The sequence below is a fragment of the Geotrypetes seraphini genome, chromosome 7, assembly GCF_902459505.1.
Source record: "Geotrypetes seraphini chromosome 7, aGeoSer1.1, whole genome shotgun sequence".
In the NCBI taxonomy this organism is placed as follows: domain Eukaryota; kingdom Metazoa; phylum Chordata; class Amphibia; order Gymnophiona; family Dermophiidae; genus Geotrypetes; species Geotrypetes seraphini.
The window spans coordinates 139,329,645-139,352,825 of NC_047090.1; the positions used below are offsets into that span (position 1 = coordinate 139,329,645).

The window sequence follows — 23,181 nt, forward strand, 5'->3', positions numbered from 1 at the left end:
TCATAGGATAATGCCACTGGGTTATCTAATAAATTATTAATTTGGTCCCAAATTGATTCCCAAAAATTCATAATATATGGGCAATGAAACAATAAATGATCTAAAGTTCCTGCTTCCAGGTGACAATGCCAACATCTATTAGACAAAGAACTATCTAATTTTTGTAACCTAAGAGGGGTCCACAACGCTCTATGCAACAGAAAAAACCAAGTTTGTCTCATAGATGCTGACATTAGTTCCCTCAACGTTCTGATCCACTCGCTCGTAATATCAAAAATAGATTATTGTAATTCGCTGTTAAAAGGAATTTACCACAAGGACTTAAAACGCTTGCAGCTCATTCAAAACACGGCCATTAAGATAATCTCAGGAGCCTCAAAATATGATCACGTTACCCCTTTGCTTAAAAATGCCCACTGGCTGCCTATTTCACATAGGGTAACGTACAAAATAGCCCTCCTGACATTCAAAACTATCCAGACTAATTCCCCAGCTTTTATTGACAGACTTCTGATCCCATACGACCCTCCGAGAGCTTTAAGATCAATATCCCAGTTCAATCTTAATATTCCCTCTTTAAAAATTATTGGCAAACGCCGCACCTCAATCTTTTCCGTGACAGCCCCTACGATCTGGAATGCCCTTCCATTTTATTTAAAAATGGAAAAAAACTTAAAAAATTTTAAAAGCAACCTAAAATGCTTTCTTTTTAAAGACGCTTTTAATTGAAGTACTGTATTTTAGAGTTTAATTTAAATCAGTTTTTTTTTCTTTTTTTCTTTTCTAATTATTCCTAATCCTTTTGTATTTAAACCAGTTCTTTTTTTTTTTTCTAATTATTCCTAACCCTTTTGTGTTTACCTTAACCGTTTCTCTCATTTACTATTTCAATTGTATTTCACCCCCCTTCCCAATTTGTGTCCAATGTAACTGTCCATTGTATGTTTGTCGATAATAATTTAGTTAGTATCGTTGTTAGCCTTGTAGTTTATAGAAAGTATGTTTTAACTAATTACATTGTTTGTTGAAATGTTATTTTATACTTTGTACAACGCTTTGAAGAACCGAGAAAGCATTTAATCAAAAACTAAATAAACAATAAACAACGTACATTTCATCCTCCAAGACCAAATTCGTGGCCATTGAGATGCAGTAATTTCATGCTTAATCTCAATGCCCCAAATATCTTTTAAACCAGTTTTTAATTTATTTGAATTTTTATTAGAAACATTTGTACAAATGTTTTCATTTTATGTAAACTGCCTAGGTTTTTAGACGGTATATCAAATGCAATAAACTTGAACTAGGTGACAGCTAAAGCAGCTCATAATTTGCATCTGTTATGTGAGCAGTAAAATACATTTTACTGCTTACATTTGAAGCTAAAACACATTTGGGCTTACATTTGAAGATCCAATGTATGTGCTAATGGCAATGCTTCATTTTAACCCGAGTAAAGTGGGTGTTTTGTGGAAACTGCTGCAGTTCTCAGTGAGGCTGTCTTACCCAGGTAAATAACGGCTTTGAAAATTGTTCTTTCCGTCTTTCCCAATGACATGCAATAACAGTATACTGCTTCCCAGGATATTGACGTAAATACATCATCTGTTAAAAGTAGTATCTGTTTCCTTAGGCCTTCACAGAAACACAGAAGAAGAGATTGTTGTCATGGAAACAGCAAGTGCAGAAGCTCTTCAGGTCTTTTCCTCGGAAATCCCTCCTAGATGTAGCAGGATATCGGCAACAGAGAACGTATGTTGGAATTTCATCTCATTAATGTATGGAGGTTACCTTAGTAACTGCATTCCTTCGAACTAAGGCAGCTGTATGCTTGAATGTTTTGTAATCTTCAGTTCTTTATGACCTGTTTTCAAACCTAATGATTTTCCAAAGCTTGGACAAACAGTAAGAATGGTATGGTATTGTGAATTTTAATTAATATCATCCAATACTAGCACAAGATTACCATGTACATATTTTTCATCTCTGCTGTCCAATTCCAAGTAACCTTTTTTTTTTTTTATCACATGGGATCAATATGTTAAAAATGCTCTGAAAATCTGTGTAAAGTTTTTAAAAATGAATTTTTTTTTTTCAGCTTCCAAAATAATTATTTTTAATTTGATTCTCTTTTCTTACTGCTTCCCAAAAGGTTTTATTTATTTATTTTGAATTTCCTATACTGCCTTTAACTACGGCAGTATAGGAAATTCCACCTTTTTGGGGGTGGAAAAAGTGCGTCTTATGGACCGAAAAATACGGTATCCTGTTATTCCCAGGGACTCAGTTGCATAGACTCTGAGTTTTATACAATTTGGCAGGCTTATGTGTGTCTGTATAGAGTGGCGTAGCAAGGGTGAGAGGAGCCTGGGACCCCCACTCTCTTTTCTGCCCCATCCCCATCCCCGTCTGCTCCTTCCCTGTTTCCTCCTGCCGCATGCTCGCACCCCTTCCCTTCTTCTGTACCTTTTTAACGTTCCTGGCATGAGCAGCGAGCAGCAACCCCATCCTGCTGCTCTCATCAGCGCTGGCTCTTCCTCTGACATTGCTTCCTAGGCGTGGGTCCAGGAAGTGTACTCAGAGGAAGAGCCAACATTGGCGTGAGCAACAGGTTGAGGTTGCTGCTCACGCCGGGAACATTAAAGAGGTACAAGGGAATGGGCATGTGCGGTAGGGGGGTGGGGGAGGAGTTGGGGCAGAGAGGAGGATGGATGCTGGCGCCCTCCACCAAGATGGCGCCTGGGGCAAACCACCCCCCTTATTACATCAATGTCTGTGTATGCTTGCTTCAGGCTGAGCAGCTGTAAAAATACACGTGTGGCTGCACTTTTGGATGTTTGTATAATCATAAATTTTAAAAGGGAAATGTAGACATGTATTTTCACTTTGTGAAATCATCACATGTTGCCTATCTGTGTAGCAATAGATATGAGCTGCTTCTTGCTTTGGAGTTAGGATTCCCAGAAACAGGTTGGTGATGGTTACGCAAAACTGAAACTAGCATGGTGATAGAATTTATTCAGTTGTGTGTCTGCAATTGATCAACAGGTGTGCTCCACCTTGTGGCTAACGGAGATAATACAGCTTCTTTAGTTAACTAGAATTGTTTTCTTAAAATCAGTTGTACAGTATTTATTAAGTATTATCAGTAACAGGGAACTATTTACTGTGTTGTATTAATTGTTTAAAATGGGAATTCCCATACTAACAAAATAAGCCCACACTAACTGTTAATGCAATATGTTAACTGTTGGGATGTGCTAATTCCCACATTAAACAACTGATGTGGAAAATGCTGTTTTGGAGCTTTTCAGAAAATTTGCAGTAGGTCAAATAAATTAATTTGAACATGTAATAGGTGCTTCTTCTCTCACTCTGATTGCACCTTTCAGTTAACACAGAGGTCATTGCCATTTTCAGGCAATTTTCCAATCCCCCCTAAAATTCTCCAAGCTTAATGCCTTTTGCAGAAGCTTTGCTCTTGTTCTTTACCAACAAAATTGAAAACCTGACAAAATCATTCCCTACTCTAAAGCCACCTACCCTCGAGACCTCCCGAACCGTCAATTCTACTACCCGTCTTGGATTCAAACTCTGACCCTCATCTCTTTCTAGCAGGTTCCACCGTTTAGTCTTCATTCCAAAAGCAATCTCTTACCTCCCTATCTCACCAACTAAAATGAAAATAACTTACAGCCAAGGTGACCCTCTTCCCTCTGTTTGGTTTAAAACACCTAAACTTAGGCTTACTTCCAATCCTGTTGCTCATTATTAATCATAGTCTAACATCTGGAGGTTTCCCTAAAATTTGGAAACTAGCTACAACTTGTCCTATTTTGTAAACACCTTATTTAGACTCTGCCAACCCCAGTCATTGTTGTCCAATAGTAAATCTTTGTTTCCTGGCTAAAGTTCTTGAAAAGGTTGTGTTTATCCAATTTACATCTTTCTCAGAGAAAGTATTTGCACTTCATCCCAGACCATCAGGTTTCAGATCGCACTTTACCATTGAGACAGTTATGACAGCCCTGTTGAGTGAACTTCACTCTCACTTTGACAAACATGATATAGTTCTCGCTGTTTCACTGGATCTGGCAGCTGCATTTGACTTAGTTGATCATCTTCTATCATTTATCTTCTCTTGGAATCAGAGGGATAAAAGGAGTCAAGATTTTTACTCAATCTCTGATTTTTAAGCTCCCTCAACTTTGGAATGATCTTCCGCTCCTTTTAAGGAGTTCCAGTTCACTCCAACTTTTTCGTAAATCTTTAAAAACTATTTTATTCGCTAAAAACTTTGAAAATTAATGTTCCAAAACTTAGGACTCCTTTTACAAAGGTGCGCTAGCATTTTTAGCACACACACCGGATTAGCGCGCGCTTCCAAAAAAACTACCACCTGCTCAAGAGGAGGCGGCAGCGGCTAGTGCGCACGGCATTATAGCACGCGCTATTCTGCACATTAAGGCCCTAACACACCTTTGTAAAAGGAGCCCATAGTCTTATTCTTTATGGTTTTTATTTGTTAAGTTAATTATTGTAAACCGAGTTGAGCTTTCTTGGACTGATGTCTCGGTATATAAAGCCAAGCATTAGATTAGATTAGGAATGGTTCTCTATTGGTTTATTTCCTTTCTGTCGCAGTGTTCATTTCAGGTTGTCACGCAAAATTCTACTTCTCTAAAGGAACTACCCCTCAAGGCTCTATTCTTTCTCCACGTCTCTTTAACATATTTCTAAGTCTTAGCATCCCTAATTCAGTCTACAGAAATTCCCTGTTTCATCTATGCTGATGATATCCTTCTTATCTATCCCACTAATCCTTTCTCTCCCAGCAGCGGCAATTCTTATGTTCGTATTAACCCCAACCCAAGCTTGTTGGACTGTGTAGAAAACTGGTTAACCGACCACAAATTAATATTAAACAAAGACAAAACTGTTGCTTATTGGCTCACTGGTACTCTCCCACACCCATATTTCCTTATTACACTTTTTGGTATTCCTATTGACCCAGTTGATAGCTTCCGTTATTTAGGGATTATTCTGAACTCTGCCTTACCTTTTATGCCTCAGATCTCAAACCTGACAAAACTTTGTTTTTTCACTTTTTTGTCAATTGCGGGCTGGCCGCCATTTATTCAACAATAATAACTTCTATGCTCTTACCCTCTCCTTATTTGTACCACATCTTCATTGCTGTCATTTTGTTTACGCTGTATCACCCTGTTCTTGTGAAAAAAAAAAAACAACCCTGCAATTCCTTCAGAATATGGCTATTAGATTACTCTGCCGGGCCCATCACAATGATCATACAACACCTTTATTAATGAAACATCACTGGCTACCTATGGATCAAAGGATTGCTTACAAAATAATTCTTCTTACTTTCAAGGCTTTTAGGTTTGGCGCGCCTGGTTACCTGTCTTGTCTCACAATTCCTAATTGCCCTAGTTGGACTTTGTGATCACTAAAAGATCAATGCTTAGTGTCGTCTGATTCCAAGGCCTGCAGCACTAGAATCAACAAGGCACAGTGCCTTCTACTTCCTGTCACCATATCATACACTTCCTTTCACAATTCGAAGTAATCTTTCATTTAAAAAGTTTTAAATCAGATCTCGTAAAAACATGACTATTTAACAAGGCATACAACTAATTCTCCTGATGTGCCCTTAGCCATCTCCTTCACCTTTTTCCTTATATTTCGTGTGCTGGCATTACTGTCCTATCATTAATTGGAGTTTCTTTCCTATTTTCCTTGATTTTAGATTGTACACTGCTCTGCTAGTCAGAGTGGTATAGAAAGTTTTAAAGAAACTATAATAAAGTATGAACCAGGGTTATCCAATGTCGGACCTCAAGGGCCGCAATCCAGTCGGGTGTTCAGGATTTCCCCAGTGAATTTGCATGAGATCTGTTTGCATGCACTGCTTCTACTGTATGCAAATAGATCTCATGCCTATTCATTTGTTAATCCCCAACCTAGCGAGGGCTGAGGTTTGACACCCCTGGTATAAACTAGCTCTTAAAGAGCAGATAATGCAGAACAGTTAGTGCTACCTAAAGAGGTATAGCTAACTTCATTACATGTTACCATAGCAGCATAACAACATAGTAAATGACAGCAGATAAAAGACCAGTATGCCCATCTAGTCCAACAAGATGGTTCAGATTGTAACTGTTACTTCATACACAACTCCTTTGTCTAGAGTTGTGACAGGAGCCCAGCTTGAGCATTGTTTATAGAATAGTGCTGAGCATACATTTTGGGAGGGGGATTTAAATTTGGGCATTGTTTACAAAATTGAGTCCATAATGTTTTGGACTTCATAGAGAAAACTTATATTGCATGGTATCTGTCCAAAGAACTTGCACTGTAAAATATTGATTTACTGTATTATCAGTAATCAAGGAACTATACAATGGAATGATTCAACCTAACGCAAGGAAGAACTGGAGGAAAAGTTGAGATGCCCTTTTGCCTCTTAAGTTCCTATGCTTTTTGCTTCTTCTTGCTTTGGTTTTTAGATGATTCATCTGCCTTGTTTTTCCTGTCTAGCCGTGGCTTCGGACAGTCCAACTCCTTGCCAACAGCTGGATCTGTAGGCGTGGGGATGGCCAGAAGAAACCCACGGCAGTTTCAAATCCCCTCTCGAAACCTTCCAACAGCACGGCTGAGTTTGCTGGGTCCCAGTGGACTTTTGGGTGCTCCACAACGCAATGCAGCCACAAACCCCGCACTCTTGAAACAAGGAAGGCAGGTTTGTTTCTCACAGGTTGCTTATACTTCTCTTTTAATGCTGTACATCTGCATAGCATACATCTGCATAACATCTGTGCTGTTCTCACCATATATTTGCGAAATATGGGAAAACATTTACAACAGGCTAGGTAATAGTGCTGCCTGATTTGCTGGTTTGAATCGATTCACCAATTCACTTTGGTGAATCGATTTAAATCTATTAGCTGTCCAAAAACATCAGACTCACTGAAAATACCTCCAGGCCTCCTAAAGCAGCAGTAGCGGTGGCCAGTCAGCAGAGGCAACACTGTGAGCAGACTGCTCATGGCCTGCCCCGCCGGGGCCATCCCTCTGCCATGTCATCATTGACGTCACTGATAACGCAGCAGAGGGAAACCCTGGCGGGGCAGGCCACAATCAGTCTATTCACAGCGCTACCTCTTCAAAGCTAGCCACAGCAGCTGCGGGGTGCTGCTACACAGGGGCATGGGAGGGAAGGATGGAAAACTACTGCACAGGGAGATGGGAGGGAGGGATGGAAAACTGCTGCACAGGAGGATGGGTGGGAGGGGAGGAATGGTGCTGTACATGAGGGAAGAGAGGAGAGAAGAAGAACTGTTTGGGTGGAGGAGAGGAAGGGAGAGATGAAACAAAGAGCTAGAAAGGGGTGAGAGGGGGAAATCCTGCCAATGGTGGAAGGGAGGGAGACATGCATGGAGAAGAGAGAGGGAAAGATGTTGGACTTGGGGCAGAGGGCAGGGAGAGAGGTTACATGGAGAGAGAGAAAAAATGTTGCACATAATAATGGAGGGGAGGAAGGGAGAGATGCTGCATGGAGGGGAATAGAGAGATTTGACCCAGGGCACATGGCAGGAAGAGAGAGAGAGATGATAAACAGTGTGAAAGAAACAAATGTTGGACATGGCAGTGGAAGGTAGAAAAAAATAATTTTATTTTTCTATTTTGAGTTTACAATATGTCAGATTTGAAATGTGTATCCTGCCAGAGCTGATGTTAGACAGCGAGCGTGAGCTAGGACCTAACAGAGAAAGGAAAAGTATTTTTTATTTATTTTGTTTACCACAGCACTGGCATGGGAATGGAGGGCAAAGGGGGCTGGGATGGGTGAAAAGGCTCAAAATAAACCCACCAGGATGTTTGAAATTTTTTTTTTAAATGCTCAATTGGGTGGGAAAAGCAAATCGAATCAAAAAATTGATTCAATAGGTCAAATCGAATTCAGAAAATTTTCCCTGAATTGGGCAGCACTAGTCAGTAGATGTCATGCAAAAGTAATTATGCTTATTTTAAAGAAAAAGTACTGATGAATTTATTTTTACAGGACCATGCATGTAAGTACTTGCTGTGAATTATTTCTAGGCAACTTTGTCACTGAGGGTTCCAAACTGTTGTTCTTTCTGCTAATATCAATTTGCTAGAATTATTTTGGAGCGGTTTTTACTGCTCTTTCTCCTCTGAGATGATTGTCAATTTTTTTTATTTTTAAATATTTGGTAAGTATTGTCAGGGCATATTTTCAATTTTTAGATGTCTTGTTTCTAGAGGAGTACCAAAAAGTGAAAAAGTAAACAAGAGAAAGCCAGAGTGGGACAGATTTGAAATTAAATAACAAACAGAGGCCAATACTTCCTTGCACAAATCGGAGAAGTCTCCATCCACGCAGGAAAAGCAAACAGGAGCTGCAAAATAGAAATGAAAGATATAAGATGAGCAAATAGTGGAATAGTTGAACTTGGCAAGTGGCAGCGGGTGTAGTGTAGAGACTTCTGAAGACTATAAGACAAACCCTTTGTGACCTACAGTAACATTTGACTGACAGTTCTTGTACAGTAATCCCTTTTTATTTTGTTCAACAGAATCTTTGGTTTGCAAATCCTGGTGGAAGTAATAGTATGCCAAGTCGAACCCATAGCTCTGTCCAGAGAACACGCTCTTTGCCTGTCCACACCTCTCCGCAGACCATGCTGATGTTCCAGCAACCAGGTAGGAACAAACTATTTCTGCTGCTTTTCCAATGTGGGTGCACAGCATTTTAAAATAACTTCACTTATTAGTGCCAGATCTGCGGGTGCAGAGGGTGGTCAAGCATCCACAGTACTGAGCAAACACCTTTATTATTTCCCAGGTGGAGTAATGCATTCAGTTTAGCTCACCCAATCATGATCGCATTATTATGTAAAATCTGTTTTTATTGATTAGCAAGAAATATACAACTAACAATACAGAATCACAGTGGTATACAATCACAATATGAAACCAGAAAAACTAAAACCAGAGGAACACAGAACATAGAGGATCTAGAATCAGAAAAGAATATTAAATATTGAACTAAGGCCAGTACTGGGCAGACTTGCACAGTCTGTGTCTGTATATGGCCATTTGGGGGAGGATGGGCTGGAGAGGGCTTCAAAGGCTGGGAGGGTTTAGATAGGATTGAGTAGGTTTTAACGGAGATTTTGGCAGTTGGAACTCAAGCACTGTATCGGGTAGAGCTTTGGTTTCTTGCTCAGAAATAGCTAAGAAGAAAAAATTTAAAAAATTTAAATTGAATCAGGTTGGGCTGACTGGATGGACCATTCGGGTCTTTATCTGCCATCATCTACTATGTTACTATGTTAACCCAATATCACCCCCTATTTTCCACTAACCCCCAACTCTGCGCTCAACAAAACCAGATAATAGCCCAAAACTTCATACAAAGTTAATAACAAAGAAGAAAATGTCCAAACCAAGTAGGCTAAATCTGCTGACCGCTCGTCCCCAACTCCCCTTCCCACACCTCCCCAAAACTATCAAATATAAAGGCCTGAAATTACTATAAGAAGACTCAAAGAGGAACCAAGGAGTACTCGGGGAATCCCCTTGTTTGTACAATAAAATACTAATGAACCTTTAATGATCCCACAGGCTTCCCTAATGGGATATCTCCCCCGGCCTATTCAGAACCTGACTTTGGAATCTAGGCGAAAGTGATTGTAAATAGGACTCCAAAATTAATTGAAAAAAGCTTTTTCCGTTTATAAGTCATCCTAGTATCTTGGGCCTCCCAAGTTATCAATTGAAAAATGCTCACCCTAAAAGCCCAGTAAAATGGCGGTTGTGAAGTGGTCCAGTGGTCCAGACTTGCAGTTCATGATTTCATTATTAAACTCTGCATTACAATTCATAGTTTTGACTATCACAATACACTCTCATATGCTTCTAAAAGCTTTTCTTTTTTTTTTTACCCTTAACTAGTGGTTGACAGGTTTAAAGCCAGGTTATGCAAGCCCAGCGTACATTGCTTTCTGACTAAGATATTTTTTGACACTAGTCAGATTACTGGATTGATTAAATCAGAGGCTAGAGGAATTTTGATCCTATTTAAACAGACTTTCTGGGCTAACACCCCAACATAGCTTCTTGCACAGAGGTTTAAGGTTACAGTAGGAAAGCTGCAAGCAGCTGAATCATCATTTTTTGTTTCTACATGGACTAGAAATGTCAGTGTAGTAAGTTACTGATTGTAAGTTATGGCTTCATAAGTATTTGTTCTTATTCATTTTCGTGTTATAGATAAGTTTTCTTATTAATCTGTAAAGAAAATATTTCACAAATGAATGGGCTTTTTATGTTTTTCCTAAAAAGGGACTTTTTCTGATTTTATTCTCTGGTATGAATATATTTTGTTCACAATAACCTACAGGTTATAAGATCTGTGATACGCAGAGGACCCAATTAAAGATAGTTGCACAGTAATGAGAAAATTAATTAAATAGCACTGAACAACTTGAGCATGGATTAACGTACTTGAGCTATTTAAAAGGATGACCAATTCCACTCGAGAGAAGAATCCCAGTGGATTACATAGAGTATGACGGCAGAAAAGAGCCGACGGCCCAACAAGTCTGCCCACTCAAAGAACCCTCCCCTTAAAAGAACCCTCCCCCCTAAGCATTTCCCCGGAGTGAACTCACATGTTTATCCCATCGTCTCTTGAAGTCGAGCACATTGCTGGCTTTGACTAGAGAGTTGCGCGGGGACAGAAATCTCACCCATCCCCACCCGTCCCTACCAAAATCCCACCCGTCCCTGTGGGGAATCCCACTCATCCCCACAAGGAATCTCTCCATCCCCACCCGTCCCCGCAAGGAATCCCCTCCGTCCCTGCGAGGAATCCCCTCCGTCCCCGCCCTTCCCTGTAAACTTCAGAAATAGTTATTTCATTTAATTATGCTGAATTAAAGGCTCTGGTAGAGACCCATTTACAAATAAGCAAAGAGACTTTATTAATTTGGAAATATTAATTGGGAAGAATACATGGATGTTGCCAGCGACTGCTGTGCTTGGTGGAGGGGAGTTCTGGCCGTCTCTAGAGAGGTCCTCTGCTGGCGGTGCTTGGGGATCCCCACCAGTCACAGCAAGAGTCAGCAAGTACTTCAGCACTGTAGAAATAAAACCAGAAATGCATTTCCTTTTCTTTTGAACACAATGCAAAGACATCTGCTATATACATTTCCCAAAGCTAACATATTTTAGTCAATAAATTCCGTTTTTTACCTTTGTTGTCTGGAGACTTTTTTTTCCATAAAGTTGGTCCCAGTTTCTTTTTTCCGCTTTCCCATCTTCTGTAAATTCTTCTGTTGCTGTCCATTGGTTCCTCCTACCATGGTCCAGCATTTATCCCTTTCTCATCCTTCGTGCCTGCCCACCAGCCCCATGCCCAACATTTCTCCTTCTATCACCCCTCTCCAGCATCATGCCACATCTCTCCCTCCATTCCTTTCACCACTATGTCCAACATTCCTCCCTCTTGCATCCATTTCAATCTGTCCCACTGTTCCCTTTCCACCACAATATTTATCCCTCTCATCTGAATCTCCCTCCCTATGAACAAAAATTCTCCTTTCTTCCATTCCCGTGTACACAACCATCTCTTTCCCTTCCTTCCTATCTCCCAAGTTCATGCCTTCTGTGTCCAAAAACGCATTCCCTCCCCCACCTCAGCATCTCTTTCCCTCCCTTCCTCTCTCTCCCAAGTTCATGCCTTCTGTGTCCAAAAACTCATTCCCTCCCCCACCTCAGCATCTCTTTCCTTCCCTTCCTCTCTCCCAAGTTCATGCCTTCTGCGTCCAAAAACGCATTCCCTCCCCCATCTCAGCATCTCTTTCCCTCCCTTCCTTCATCCTCTTTCCCAAGTTCATGCCTTGTGTCCAAACGCACTCCCTCCCCCACCTCAGCATCTCTTTCTCTCCCTTCTTCCATCCTCTTTCCCAAGTTCATGCCTTGTGTCCAAAAATGAACTCCCTCCCCTCTTTTGTGTTCCGCGTTTGCCTCCCAGCCCTCATCAACTTTCTCAGTCAAATGGAGTTCGAGCCGCGAGGCTCGTCTTCTATTTCCTGCCTGCACTGCCCCAGCACACATAGCCAACCGGAAGTCTTCCCCGATGTCAGCGCTGATGTCAGAGGGAGGGAGGGCTTTGCTTAAGCCCTCCCTCCGACGTCAGCGCTGACATCGGGGAAGACTTCCGGTCGGCTATGTGTGCTGCGGCAGGGCAGGTAGAAAGAAGAAGATGAGCCTCACGGCTCGAGTTGTATCGAACCCCGCAGGATCCCCGCGACCCTAGGAGGCGTCCCCACAGGATCCCCGCAACCCTAGGAGTCATCCCCATGGAATCCCCGTGACCCAAAGGGGGAACCCACGGGTTCCCCGTCGTCCCCATTCCCGTGCAGCTCTCTAGCTTCGACTACCTGATGTGGAAGACCATTCCAATGATCAACCACTCTTTCGGTGAAAATGTACTTCCTGATGTTGCCATGAAGTCTCCCACCCTTGAGTTTGAGTGGATGCCCTCTTGTTGCCATGGGACCTGTAAGGAAAAAGATATCTTCTTCCACCTCAGCACGGCCTGTAAGATATTTGAACATCTCTATCATATCTCCCCTCTCTCTGCGTTCCTCGAGAGAATATAATTACAGCCTGCCTAGACATTCTTCATATGAGAGATCCTTGAGTCCTGAGACCATCTTAGTGGCCATTCGCTGAACCGATTCCATTCTCTTCACATCCTTTTGATAATGTGGCCTCCATAATTGAACACAGTACTCCAGATGAGGTGCCAGATGACCTGTACAATGCCAGATGACCTGTACAATGGCATTATAACTTCAGGCTTTCGACTGACAAAACTTCTTCGGATGCAACCCAGCATTTGTCTAGCCTTGGTTGAAGCTTTCTCCACTTGATTGGTAGTCTTCATATCATCACTAATGATTACACCCAGGTCCCGTTCTGTGACAGTTCTTGCTAAGGTTTCATCATTCAGGGTGTATGTTCTGAAGGGGTTACTGCTACCAAGGTGCATAACCTTACACTTTTTGGCATTAAAGCTCAGTTGCCAAGTATTTGACCATTTTTCCAGTAAAAGTAGGTCCTGCCTCATAGTGTCGGGCACGGTTGCACTGTCCACTACATTGCATAGCTTCGCGTCATCAGCAAATAAAGTCCTTGGGGCAGGTCTCGTACAAAGATATTAAATAGCATCGGACCCAAGACCGAGCCCTGCGGCACTCCACTGGTCACTTCCGACGTTTCTGAGGGAGTACCATTTACCACCACCCTCTGAAGTCTACCACTGAGCCAGTCTTTAACCCATGCAGACAATGTTTCTCCCAGTCCCATCGCATTCATTTTCTTCAATAACCTACGGTGTGGGACACTATCAAAGGCTTTACTGAAGTCCAAATACACTATATCCAGGGACTCTCCCCTATCTAGTTGTTTCGTTACCCAATCAAAGAAGCTTATCAGATTGGATTGACAAGACCTTCCCTTTATAAATCCATGCTGGTGGGGATCATTCAGCCTCTCGTCATCCAGAATCCTATCCAATCTGTTTTTAATCAACGTCTCCATAAGTTTACACACTATTGATGTGAAACTCACAGTTCTGTAATTTTCAGCCTCTGACCTACATCCCTTTTTGTGGAGCAGAATGACGTTAGCAGTTTTCCAGTCCAAGGGGACTTTTCCCTTGTTTAGGGAAAGATTGAAAAGCGCAGCTAACTGCTCTGCCAGGACATCTCTCAATTCCTGAAGTATCCTGGGGTGTATATTATCCGGTCCCATGGCTTTGTTCACTTTTAGCTTCGATAGCTCCTGATAGACGCTGCTCATGGTAAATTTAATATCCCGGAACGGGACCTCTGAGCACTCCCTTGTCTGCAGCTGTAGTCCGGATCCCGGCACCTCACAGGTAAACACCGAGCAGAAGTAGCCATTGAGTAATCTAATCTAATCTAAACCTTAAGTTTATATACCGCATCATCTCCATGAGAATGGAGCTCGACACGGTTTACAAGAACTTAAAATAGTGGGTAGAGAAGAAGAAAAAGGATTACATGAACTTATGTGTAGAAGGGAGGAGAGAAAGGGGGGAAGGATAGAGCTACAATTTGCTGAAAAGCCAGGTTTTCAGTTGTTTGCGGAATAACTGAAGGGAGCTCAGGTTCCGCAGCGGGGTGTTGAGGTCGTTCCAAAGACCTGTGATTTTGAAGAGAAGGGATTTTCCCAGTTTGCCTGAATAGTGGATGCCGCGTGGAGAGGGGAAGGCTAGTTTAAGCCTTTGGGCAGTTCTGGAGGAGTCGGGACTGGAGGAGTTGAAAGACAGTGGGATAAGAGGAGGCAGGATTCCGTGAATGATCTTGAAAGCCAGGCAGGAACATTTGAAATGGATTCTGGAGACTATTGGGAGCCAATGAAGTTTGGCAAGGAGTGGGGAGGCATGGTCTGACTTGCGTTTTGAGAAGATCAGTTTGGCTGCAGTATTCTGGATTAGCTGGAGTCTTAGAATACTTTTTTTTGATAGATTTAAGTAGATGGCGTTGCAGTAATCTAGTTTGGAGAGGATGATGGATTGGACAAGGATGGCAAAGTGTTGTTGGCTGAAGTAGGATCTAGCTTTCCTCAGCATGTGAAGGCTGAAAAAGCATGATTTTGCCAAGGAGTTGAGGTGGTCATTGAGGGAGAGAGAGGAATCGATAGTGATACCAAGGACCTTGCATGAGAACTCGAGCTGTAGTGTATCGCCTGTGGGTAGTGTGAAAAGTGTGGGCAGGTGTTCGAATTTTGGGCCGAGCCAGAGTAGTTTTGTTTTAGATTCGTTTAGTTTCATCTGTACCGAGAGGGACCAGGCACGGAGTCTCATTATGCAAGCTGTAATGTTTTCGTGGAGGTTGGTGAGGTTCTGGCCAGTCTCAAGGAGGACAAGGATGTCATCTGCATAAGTGTAGATTGTTTCCAGGGGGGATAGTTGAAAGAGTTTCAGGGAGGACATGTAGATGTTAAAGAGAATAGGGGAAAGGGGTGATCCTTGAGGGACACCGCAAGATGGAGTCCAAGGAGTGGACATGGTGCCATTTGTGTTGACGGTGTAGGAACGGGAGCGTAAGAAGTTTGAGAACCACATTAGGACGGTGGAGTCGATTCCAATCTCGGAAAGTTGGTAAAGTAGTATGTCGTGATGGACGACATTAAAAGCAGCGGAAAGATCAAATTGTAGTAGGACAGCGAATTTGTTATGTGAGTGTAGTTGTACCTTTGAAATTAGGGAAACTAGGAGGGATTCAGTGCTAAAGCAGGGTCTGAAGCCATGTTGGTAGGGGTAAAGAATGGAGAATCTCTCGAGATAGGAGGAGAGCTGGGTAGCAACTATGGTTTCTAGAAGTTTGGTAAGTAGAGGGATATTTGCTATGGGACTGTAGTTTGATGGTAGGGAGGGGTCGAGATCGGCTTTTTTCAGAATAGGTGACAAGGCAATGTGGCCCATTTTTGTGGAGAGCAAGCCTGATAGTAGAGCAGAGTTAATGAGTCTCGTAAGGGAGGAGATGGCCTGTGCAGGAATGTTTTCATAAAGGTGGGATGGGAAAGGATCTAAGATGCATGCTTTATCTGAGTCCGAGTCTACATAGTTACCGTCAGGTTTCTTGAGGCGCACAATCCCGTCTGTGTTCTTTTATCTGTCGCTAATATACCTGAAAAATGATTTATCCCCTTTTTTAACATGCCTAGCTATTTTTTCTTCTATCCTGAGTTTGGGATCCCTGACTGCTGTTTTAACAGTTCTAGATTTCACCAGATAGGCTTCTTTAGTTTCCGGTCGTTGTGATTGTTTGTAGGATATAAATGCTCTTTTCTTCTGCTTTACTAGTTCCGAGATCTCTGCGGAGAACCACTGGAGTCTATTATTTCTCCGTCTTTTACTCACGGTTTGTATGTAGATTTTGGTTGCTTCCTGCAGGGTAGATTTCAGAGCCAACCACAGTACCTCCACATTGTCTGTCGTGTCTGGGTTTTGCAGCATCTCATAGACAAAATTTCCCATGCTCTGGAAGTTAGCTGCCTTAAAGTTAAGGACCTTTGTCGATGTATTTGACCTAGTGACTCCCTTCCTGAGGTGAAACCACACCATGTTGTGGTCACTGGAGGCCAAAGCATCTCCTACCGAAACCTCTGTGACACTGTCTCCATTGGTGAGTGTCCAGAATCGCCTGATCCCTGGTGGGCTCCAATACCATCTGTTTGAGGCATGCTCCCTGTATGGAGGCTAGTAACCTTCTGCTGCCGCTGGTCATAGCGGTAAGTTTGTTCCAGTCTGCATCAGGCATGTTGAAGTCCTAATGTAGATTGGAACAATGTAACTGCTTGTTTGCTACATATTCTTCCCATGTGCAGTAAGCTATATGGGACCAATTGTATAAATTTTTGCCTTCTTTTGGGTGCCCTGATGTAGCATAGGAAGCGCTAAATCTATAATGATGCTGATGTGCCCAAAAAGAAGGCATTCTCATTAAAGCCAAGTCAGTGGCAGACGTAAGTGGGTGCATCTGATGGTATTCTATAAGAAGCACACATAGTCCACCCATGCTCTGCCCACTATGCAGATGTGCGCGGTGGCATAGCAAGGGTAGTAGGTGCCTGGGGCGGTGGTGCACCCCCACGCCACACTCGTGCCCTCCCTTCCACTCAGTACCTCTTTAAATCTTCACCAGCGTGAGCAGCTTCTCTGGCTTGCTGCTCACACGGGTGTTGGCTTTTCCTCTGATGTCACTTCCTGGCCCCTAGACCCAGAAGTAATTTTGGGGGGAGCCAGGCCAGCAGGGCAAAATTTTAAAGAGGTACGGGGGTAGGGAAGGGGGGCACGAGCGTGGCGTGGGGGTGGAGATGTGCCGGCACCCCCAACAAATTGGCACCTAGGTGTGCACTAAGGCACCTTATAGAATAGTGTGTGGTGCATTGGCATGCATAACTTTCCATATAGGCGCCCCTTTGCATTTTCTAGAATTGCCTTGTATGTGTGTAGGTGGTAATTTTATGAAAGAACTCCAATATAGGCATCTATGAGGGTTTTTCACAGTGTTTCCACACTTTCATATTTTTGCTGGCAACGGTTGCAGGGGGAGAAGTGGTAAGAGAACATAACATAAGAACATAAGAATTGCCATACTGGGACAGACCCAAGGTCCATCAAGCTCAGTTTCCTGTTTCCAACAGTGGCCAACCCAGGTCCCAAGTAGTAAAACAGATTCTATGCTGCTTATCCTGGAAATAAGCAGTGGATTTTCCCAAGCCATCTCAATAATGGCCTATACACTTTTCTTTTAGGAAATTATCCAAGCCTTTTCTAAACCCTGCCAAGCTAACTGATTTTACCATATTTTCCGGCAATGAATTCCAGAGTTTAATTACACATGTGTGAAGAAATATTTTCTCCAGTTTATTTTAAATCTACTACTTAGTGGCTTCATCACATACCCCCTAGTCCTAGTATTTTTGGAAAGATGTGAACAAGCGATTCACATCTGCCCCTTTCCACTCCACTCAGTATTTTATAGACATCTGTCATATCACCCCTGAGCCGTCTCTTCAAGCTGAAGAGCCCTAACCGCTTTAGCCTTTCCTCCTAGGGAAATCATCCCAAACCTTCTCTGTATCTTTTCTAATTCCACTATATCTTTTTTGAGATACGGCGACCAGAACTGAACAAAGTATTCAACTTGCAGCTGTACCATAGAGCGATACAAAGGCACTGTAACATTTTCATCTATGTTTTCCATTCTTTTCCTGATAATTCCTAACATTCTATTTGCTTTCTTTAAAAAAAAAAAAAAATCTTTATTCATTTTAAAGCCAAAAATAAGTGCAACATATTATACAGACATTTTACATTTTAACAGCATTTTACATTCAATCAAAATTATATTCTATGACAAATACATATATCATCCCCCCAAAAAAAATTGCACTCAAATTTAAAGTATCTTTCCACCCACCCTGGACGTGTATGATCAAAGGGCAAAATCAACAGTCATTCCTTACAGAATTTTGTCAATGGCTCCCAAATATCCATAAACTTTCTATAATGTCCCTGCTGTATAGCAATCTTATGTTCCATTTTAAATGTGTGGTATAGAGATTCCCACCAGAAAATATAATTTAACGAATCCCAACTTTTCCAATTTCTCATAATAAGTTGTATTGCAATCCCTGTCATAATAAAGAGAAGTTTATTATTCTGGGAAGATATTTGGCTTTTAGCCTAGAGAGTTGCATGGGGACAGAAATCCCGCCCGTCCCCGTAAGGATCCTCTCTGTCCCTGCAAGGATCCTCTCCGTCCCCACCCAACCCTGCAAGGAATTACCTCCATCCCCGCCCGTCCCCATAAAAAGCAGCAATTACTTCTGACAGGATCATCAATTCCACAGTTTCTTTTGTGTTTGCGCTGCTATTTTCCTTGTGGAATCTCTGGTGGAGCCCTTTTTTTGTTTTCTGTTCAGGTAATTAACTTATAAACCCCCCTCTTTTACTAAGGCTGACTTGTTCATTATATTATATGGACGAACCCTGCTTCCAAAGCCTTCCATCCCCGTGGGAGTCCCATTGGCTAGAGGGGGTCCCCGTGGGAGTCCTGTGGCTTAGGGGGGATTTTCGCGGGACCCCCACGGGACCCGCGGGATTCACATGATCTCCGTTCCCGTGCAGACCTCTATTTTTGCCCTCATTAATGTGGCAAATAGCACGTATGACAATGCCACTGGATTTTCCAACATTTTATTCACTTGACCCCAAATGGATCTCCAAAACCCAAGTATCAACGGACAATAGTACAGTAAATGATATCTATTTGCTTTCTTAGCCGCTGCCGCACATTGAGCTGAGGGTTTCTTTTTTTTTTTATTATTAAAACATTTTTATTGAAACCATCACAAAGGTAGAAAAGTACAAGTACAGCATAAAACATTCGTATCATGGTTCTTTGATACCAGGCCCCAATACACATCAACAGAAAGTACAGTGATTCCCAACAACCCACACCCCTAACATCCGAGGGTTTGTGTAGTCCAAGGTTCGTGCGCTATATTATGAATGGGTTCCCTGAGCATCATGTCAGTTGATGTACGGTTTCCACTATGTCAGGAACATTCCCAGTCTGGAATGTTTCATAGCAGTCAACTTAGTCATACGAAAGACATAATCAATTTTTTGCCCTACTTGTGCATGAGTTGGAGCTGCTGCCAACACCAGCCGAGCTGCTGTAACAATAGTTGCTATAATTTTATAAAGTTTGGTGGGTACGCCTACAGGTTTCATATTCAATAATGCACACCCCATATCTTTTACAATAATTACATTACATTACATTAGTGACTTCTATTCCGCCTGTATCTTGCAGTTCTAGGCGGATTACATTTGAAGATAACTGGACATTACCAGGAAGTTACAAATTAACGATTGGATACATAGGAGAGGTTTTAGAATAAAAGAGGATGGGAAGAAATTTGAGGAATACCTTTAGGGGAGTTGCGGTTGAGGGGGAAGGTTACAGGTTAGAGTCATTGAAGGGGAGTTACAAGAGGGGAGGAGGACAACGGGAGAATTGCAAGGAAGGGGGGAGAAGAGAGGGAGGGTTGAGAAGGCTGGATATATTTTTTGAATAGAAAAGTTTTGATCACTCCACATATATCAAACAGCAAAGAAAAGATCATATCCCAGAATAAACACACCTCGGGACAAGTCCACCAGACATGTTCAAAGGACCCTTGTGTACCACACTGTCTCCAGCAGATGTCAGGAATACTGGGACTGAGCTGAGGGTTTCAACATATCCTAAACAATGACACCTAGATCCCTTTCCTGGGCAGTGACTCCTAACTCAGAACCGAGCATCACAAAGCTATAGTTCGGGTTCCTCTTTCCCACAGGCATCACTTTGCACTCGCTCACATTAAATGTCTTCTGCCATTTTGACTTCCAGTCTCACAAAGTCCTCTTGCAATTTTTCACAATCATCTTGTGATTTATCAACTTTAAACAACTTTTTATCATCAGAATATTTATCTCACAAGAGGGCATGTTGTAGAACAGAGGTCTCAAACTTGAACCCTTTGCAGGGCCACATTTTGGATTTGTAGGTACTTGCAGAGCCTCAGAAAAAATAGTTAATGTCTTATTAAAGAAATGGCAATTTTGCATGAGGTAAAACTCTATAGTTTATAAGTCTTTCCTTTTGACAAAGTCTTAATAATAATATTGGAATTTATATCTAAAGAGACATATGATCAAGAAACTGTTTTATTTTACTTTTGCGATTATGATGAACATACTGAGGGCCTCAAAATAGGACCTGGTGGGCTGCATGTGGCCCCCTGGCTGCGAGTTTGAGACCACTGTTGTAGAATGTCATGTGACTAGTCATACAAACTCACTGTACCAGACTCGAATATTTTAGACCTTCTTAGATATCAATCATTAAAGTGCCAGCAATAAAAGGTCTCAAAAAGTTTATAAACAATTCAGGCTAGCAGACCTCAGAAGTACCTTACTGTATGTCTATTTTTCTTTAGAGAACATACAGGTCAATTATGGCACCCATGATCGTCATAGGCCTTTATATCATTTTTTATCATTTTTTAAATTTTAGAACAGTTTTTTAACTTATCAGCAAATAACTTATCTTTTATCTACGCGGGTGGGGGTGGGCACTCCGACATAGACTATGTTTCACCCCGAATGGGCTGTATCAAGGACAATCCCCCTGCAACAGTAAAAATACATTATAGTTTATCATCTTTAAATTAGTCATCTTTAAATTAGTTCTAGTAAATCTAAAACCAATGTATAGAAAAAACGTTTAGCAATACCTTATATCCAGCGACTCATGCTTCCCGCTATAGATTTTTAGTTCAGGAAACATGGCCGCGGCGTTCTAGGCTATAAATAGCCACAGCACTTTTTTTGAAAAAACGGGATGACATCATATTTAGCGTGAAACCAACCCCCCATCTGATTGGATAACTAAATCCATTTTAGATTAGAGAAAACCACTCAATTTCAGCGTTTAGACCTAAAGGTATAACAGTATTTAACATGTATATCCATCTTTGTTCCTTATAATTTAGCTTTTCTTTGATATTTCCACCCTCCCACCCACCCATAACCTGATCTATGACCCGCCATTTCAGATCTGTAATTTTATGCTTTTTCTCCCTCCAATGCTGGACAAGGGGAGCCTCTAAATTCCCTGTATTAATTCTGGATTTATGTTCGGTTAATCGTACATTAATTTTTCTACTCGTCCGCCCTATATAGAGCAGTTGGCAGGGACACTGAATCATGTAGATAACTGAAGAGCTCTGACAGGACGTATTCGAACGGGCCCGATAGATCTTACTAGTCCGCGGATCAGACCACGTAGGGCCTTGTACTGTTAAGTCGCACCATTGACATTGGGTACAGGCATTATGATTAAAAATAGTCCCCTCATCTCTTCTATTAATCTCATATCGGTAAGTAGAAAGAAGTTCTCCCACCGTCCTCCCTCTCTTATAGGAAGCCATCGGAAGCTTTTTATCACATGCTAAACACGCGCTAAACGATAATGCGTACATGTTATCCTATGGATGCGTTAGCAGTTAGCGCACGTGTTGATTTAGCATGCACTAAATCCGTGCTAAAACGCATAGAGGGGCATAATAAAAAAAAACATCTAAGTCCCCTTTTGGCCTAAGATCTTAAACGTTGAAAGTAGAAGCAGGGAAAATATCCATTATCAAAAAAAACATCCAAGAGGAAGGTTTTTTTGATAATGACCTGCCTCTACGTTCAGCTGTTTAAACGCCCAGACCACCACTACTTCTACGCTAACAGCATATAATCAATCTAAAAAAATCCTAACTCCCAAACGCCCAAAACAAGAGCTTTAGGCGAAGGAGGAGCCAGTCCTTCACCTAAAAGCAGGATTCTGTAACCGGTGTCTGTAAAAAACAACACCGGTTACAGAATCCCCCCCCCCTACAATGATCCGGGCAGGAGGGAGTCCAAGCCCTCCTGCCCCGCGGCACCCCCGAACCCCGCAACACTATCAGGGTAGGAGGGAGTCCAAGCCCTCCTGCCCTGGCGAACCGCGCCCCCCCACCACACACCCCCGCTGACATAGGGGCAAGATGAAGCCCAAGCCCTCTTGCCCTGTGGCACCCCCAAACTCCCCGACACTATTGGGGCAAGAGGGAGCCCAAGCCCTCTTGCCCCGCGGCACCCCCAAACTCCCCAACACTATCAGGGCAAGAGGGAGCCCAAGCCCTCTTGCCCGTGGCACCCCCAAACTCCACGACACTATCGGGGGGGAGAAGGGAGCCCAAGCCCTCCTGCCCTTGACGCAAGGGCGCCCCCGAACCCCCAATGGCCCCCCCGCCAACCTGCAACCCACTCCCCCCTCCCCGCCGATCCCACAACACCCACACCCCCACACCCCCTCCCCGTACCTTCAAAAATGTTGGTCGGACAGACGGGTGCCAAGCCCGTCCGTCCAAGAGGCCAGCCATCTGTTGAATGGCTAGCCTTAGGACCTGATTGGCCCAGGCGGCTCAAATCCGGGCTGAGGTGTATCATAGATCAATAACGCATATCTGACTGTTGCAAAATCGCTCTCAACCGTCAGATGGACGGAGCAGTGCCAGAAGCGCATTATTGATCTATGATACACCTCTCAGCCTCGAAGAAGAAGATTTGAAACGAATGTTTGTCGGATGAGGTGCCATTGCAATCATTAAGCCAAGTATTACTATATAGTACTTGGCATGAAAAATATATAAAATGAAGAAAAATGTAAACACAATGGTGTGCTAAAAGAAAATTTTTTAAAAAAGTAAATGTGTTTCTCACTCCAGCATTCGGATCTATGACAACTCCAGCCAGCTGAAATTATACTACTTTGCTGGCATTCTGACGATCCAGCAGAAGTTGAATTATTTGTTGCAAAAGTGGTATAGTAGGTGGAATTGAATGAATTGAGGGAATATATGTTCTGTTCTTCAATGGGTTTGAAGTAATAGAGGATAGCAGCTTGTATAAACTAGGCACCCAGAACCAGCTCCAGTAACACA

The 23,181-nt window shown here is 42.4% G+C and overlaps 1 protein-coding gene across 2 annotated transcripts in view; it reads left to right on the forward strand.

Moving 5' to 3' along the window:
- SAMD4A (sterile alpha motif domain containing 4A) overlaps positions 1-23,181 on the forward strand; it is a 382,186-nt gene that overhangs the window by 349,524 nt on the left and 9,481 nt on the right. For both annotated transcript variants that reach the window (XM_033953378.1, XM_033953379.1), the window contains 3 exons: positions 1,634-1,752; positions 6,559-6,760; positions 8,619-8,745. In XM_033953378.1, the coding sequence (XP_033809269.1) occupies positions 1,634-1,752; positions 6,559-6,760; positions 8,619-8,745 (448 nt within the window). The remainder of the gene's footprint in view (positions 1-1,633; positions 1,753-6,558; positions 6,761-8,618; positions 8,746-23,181) is intronic.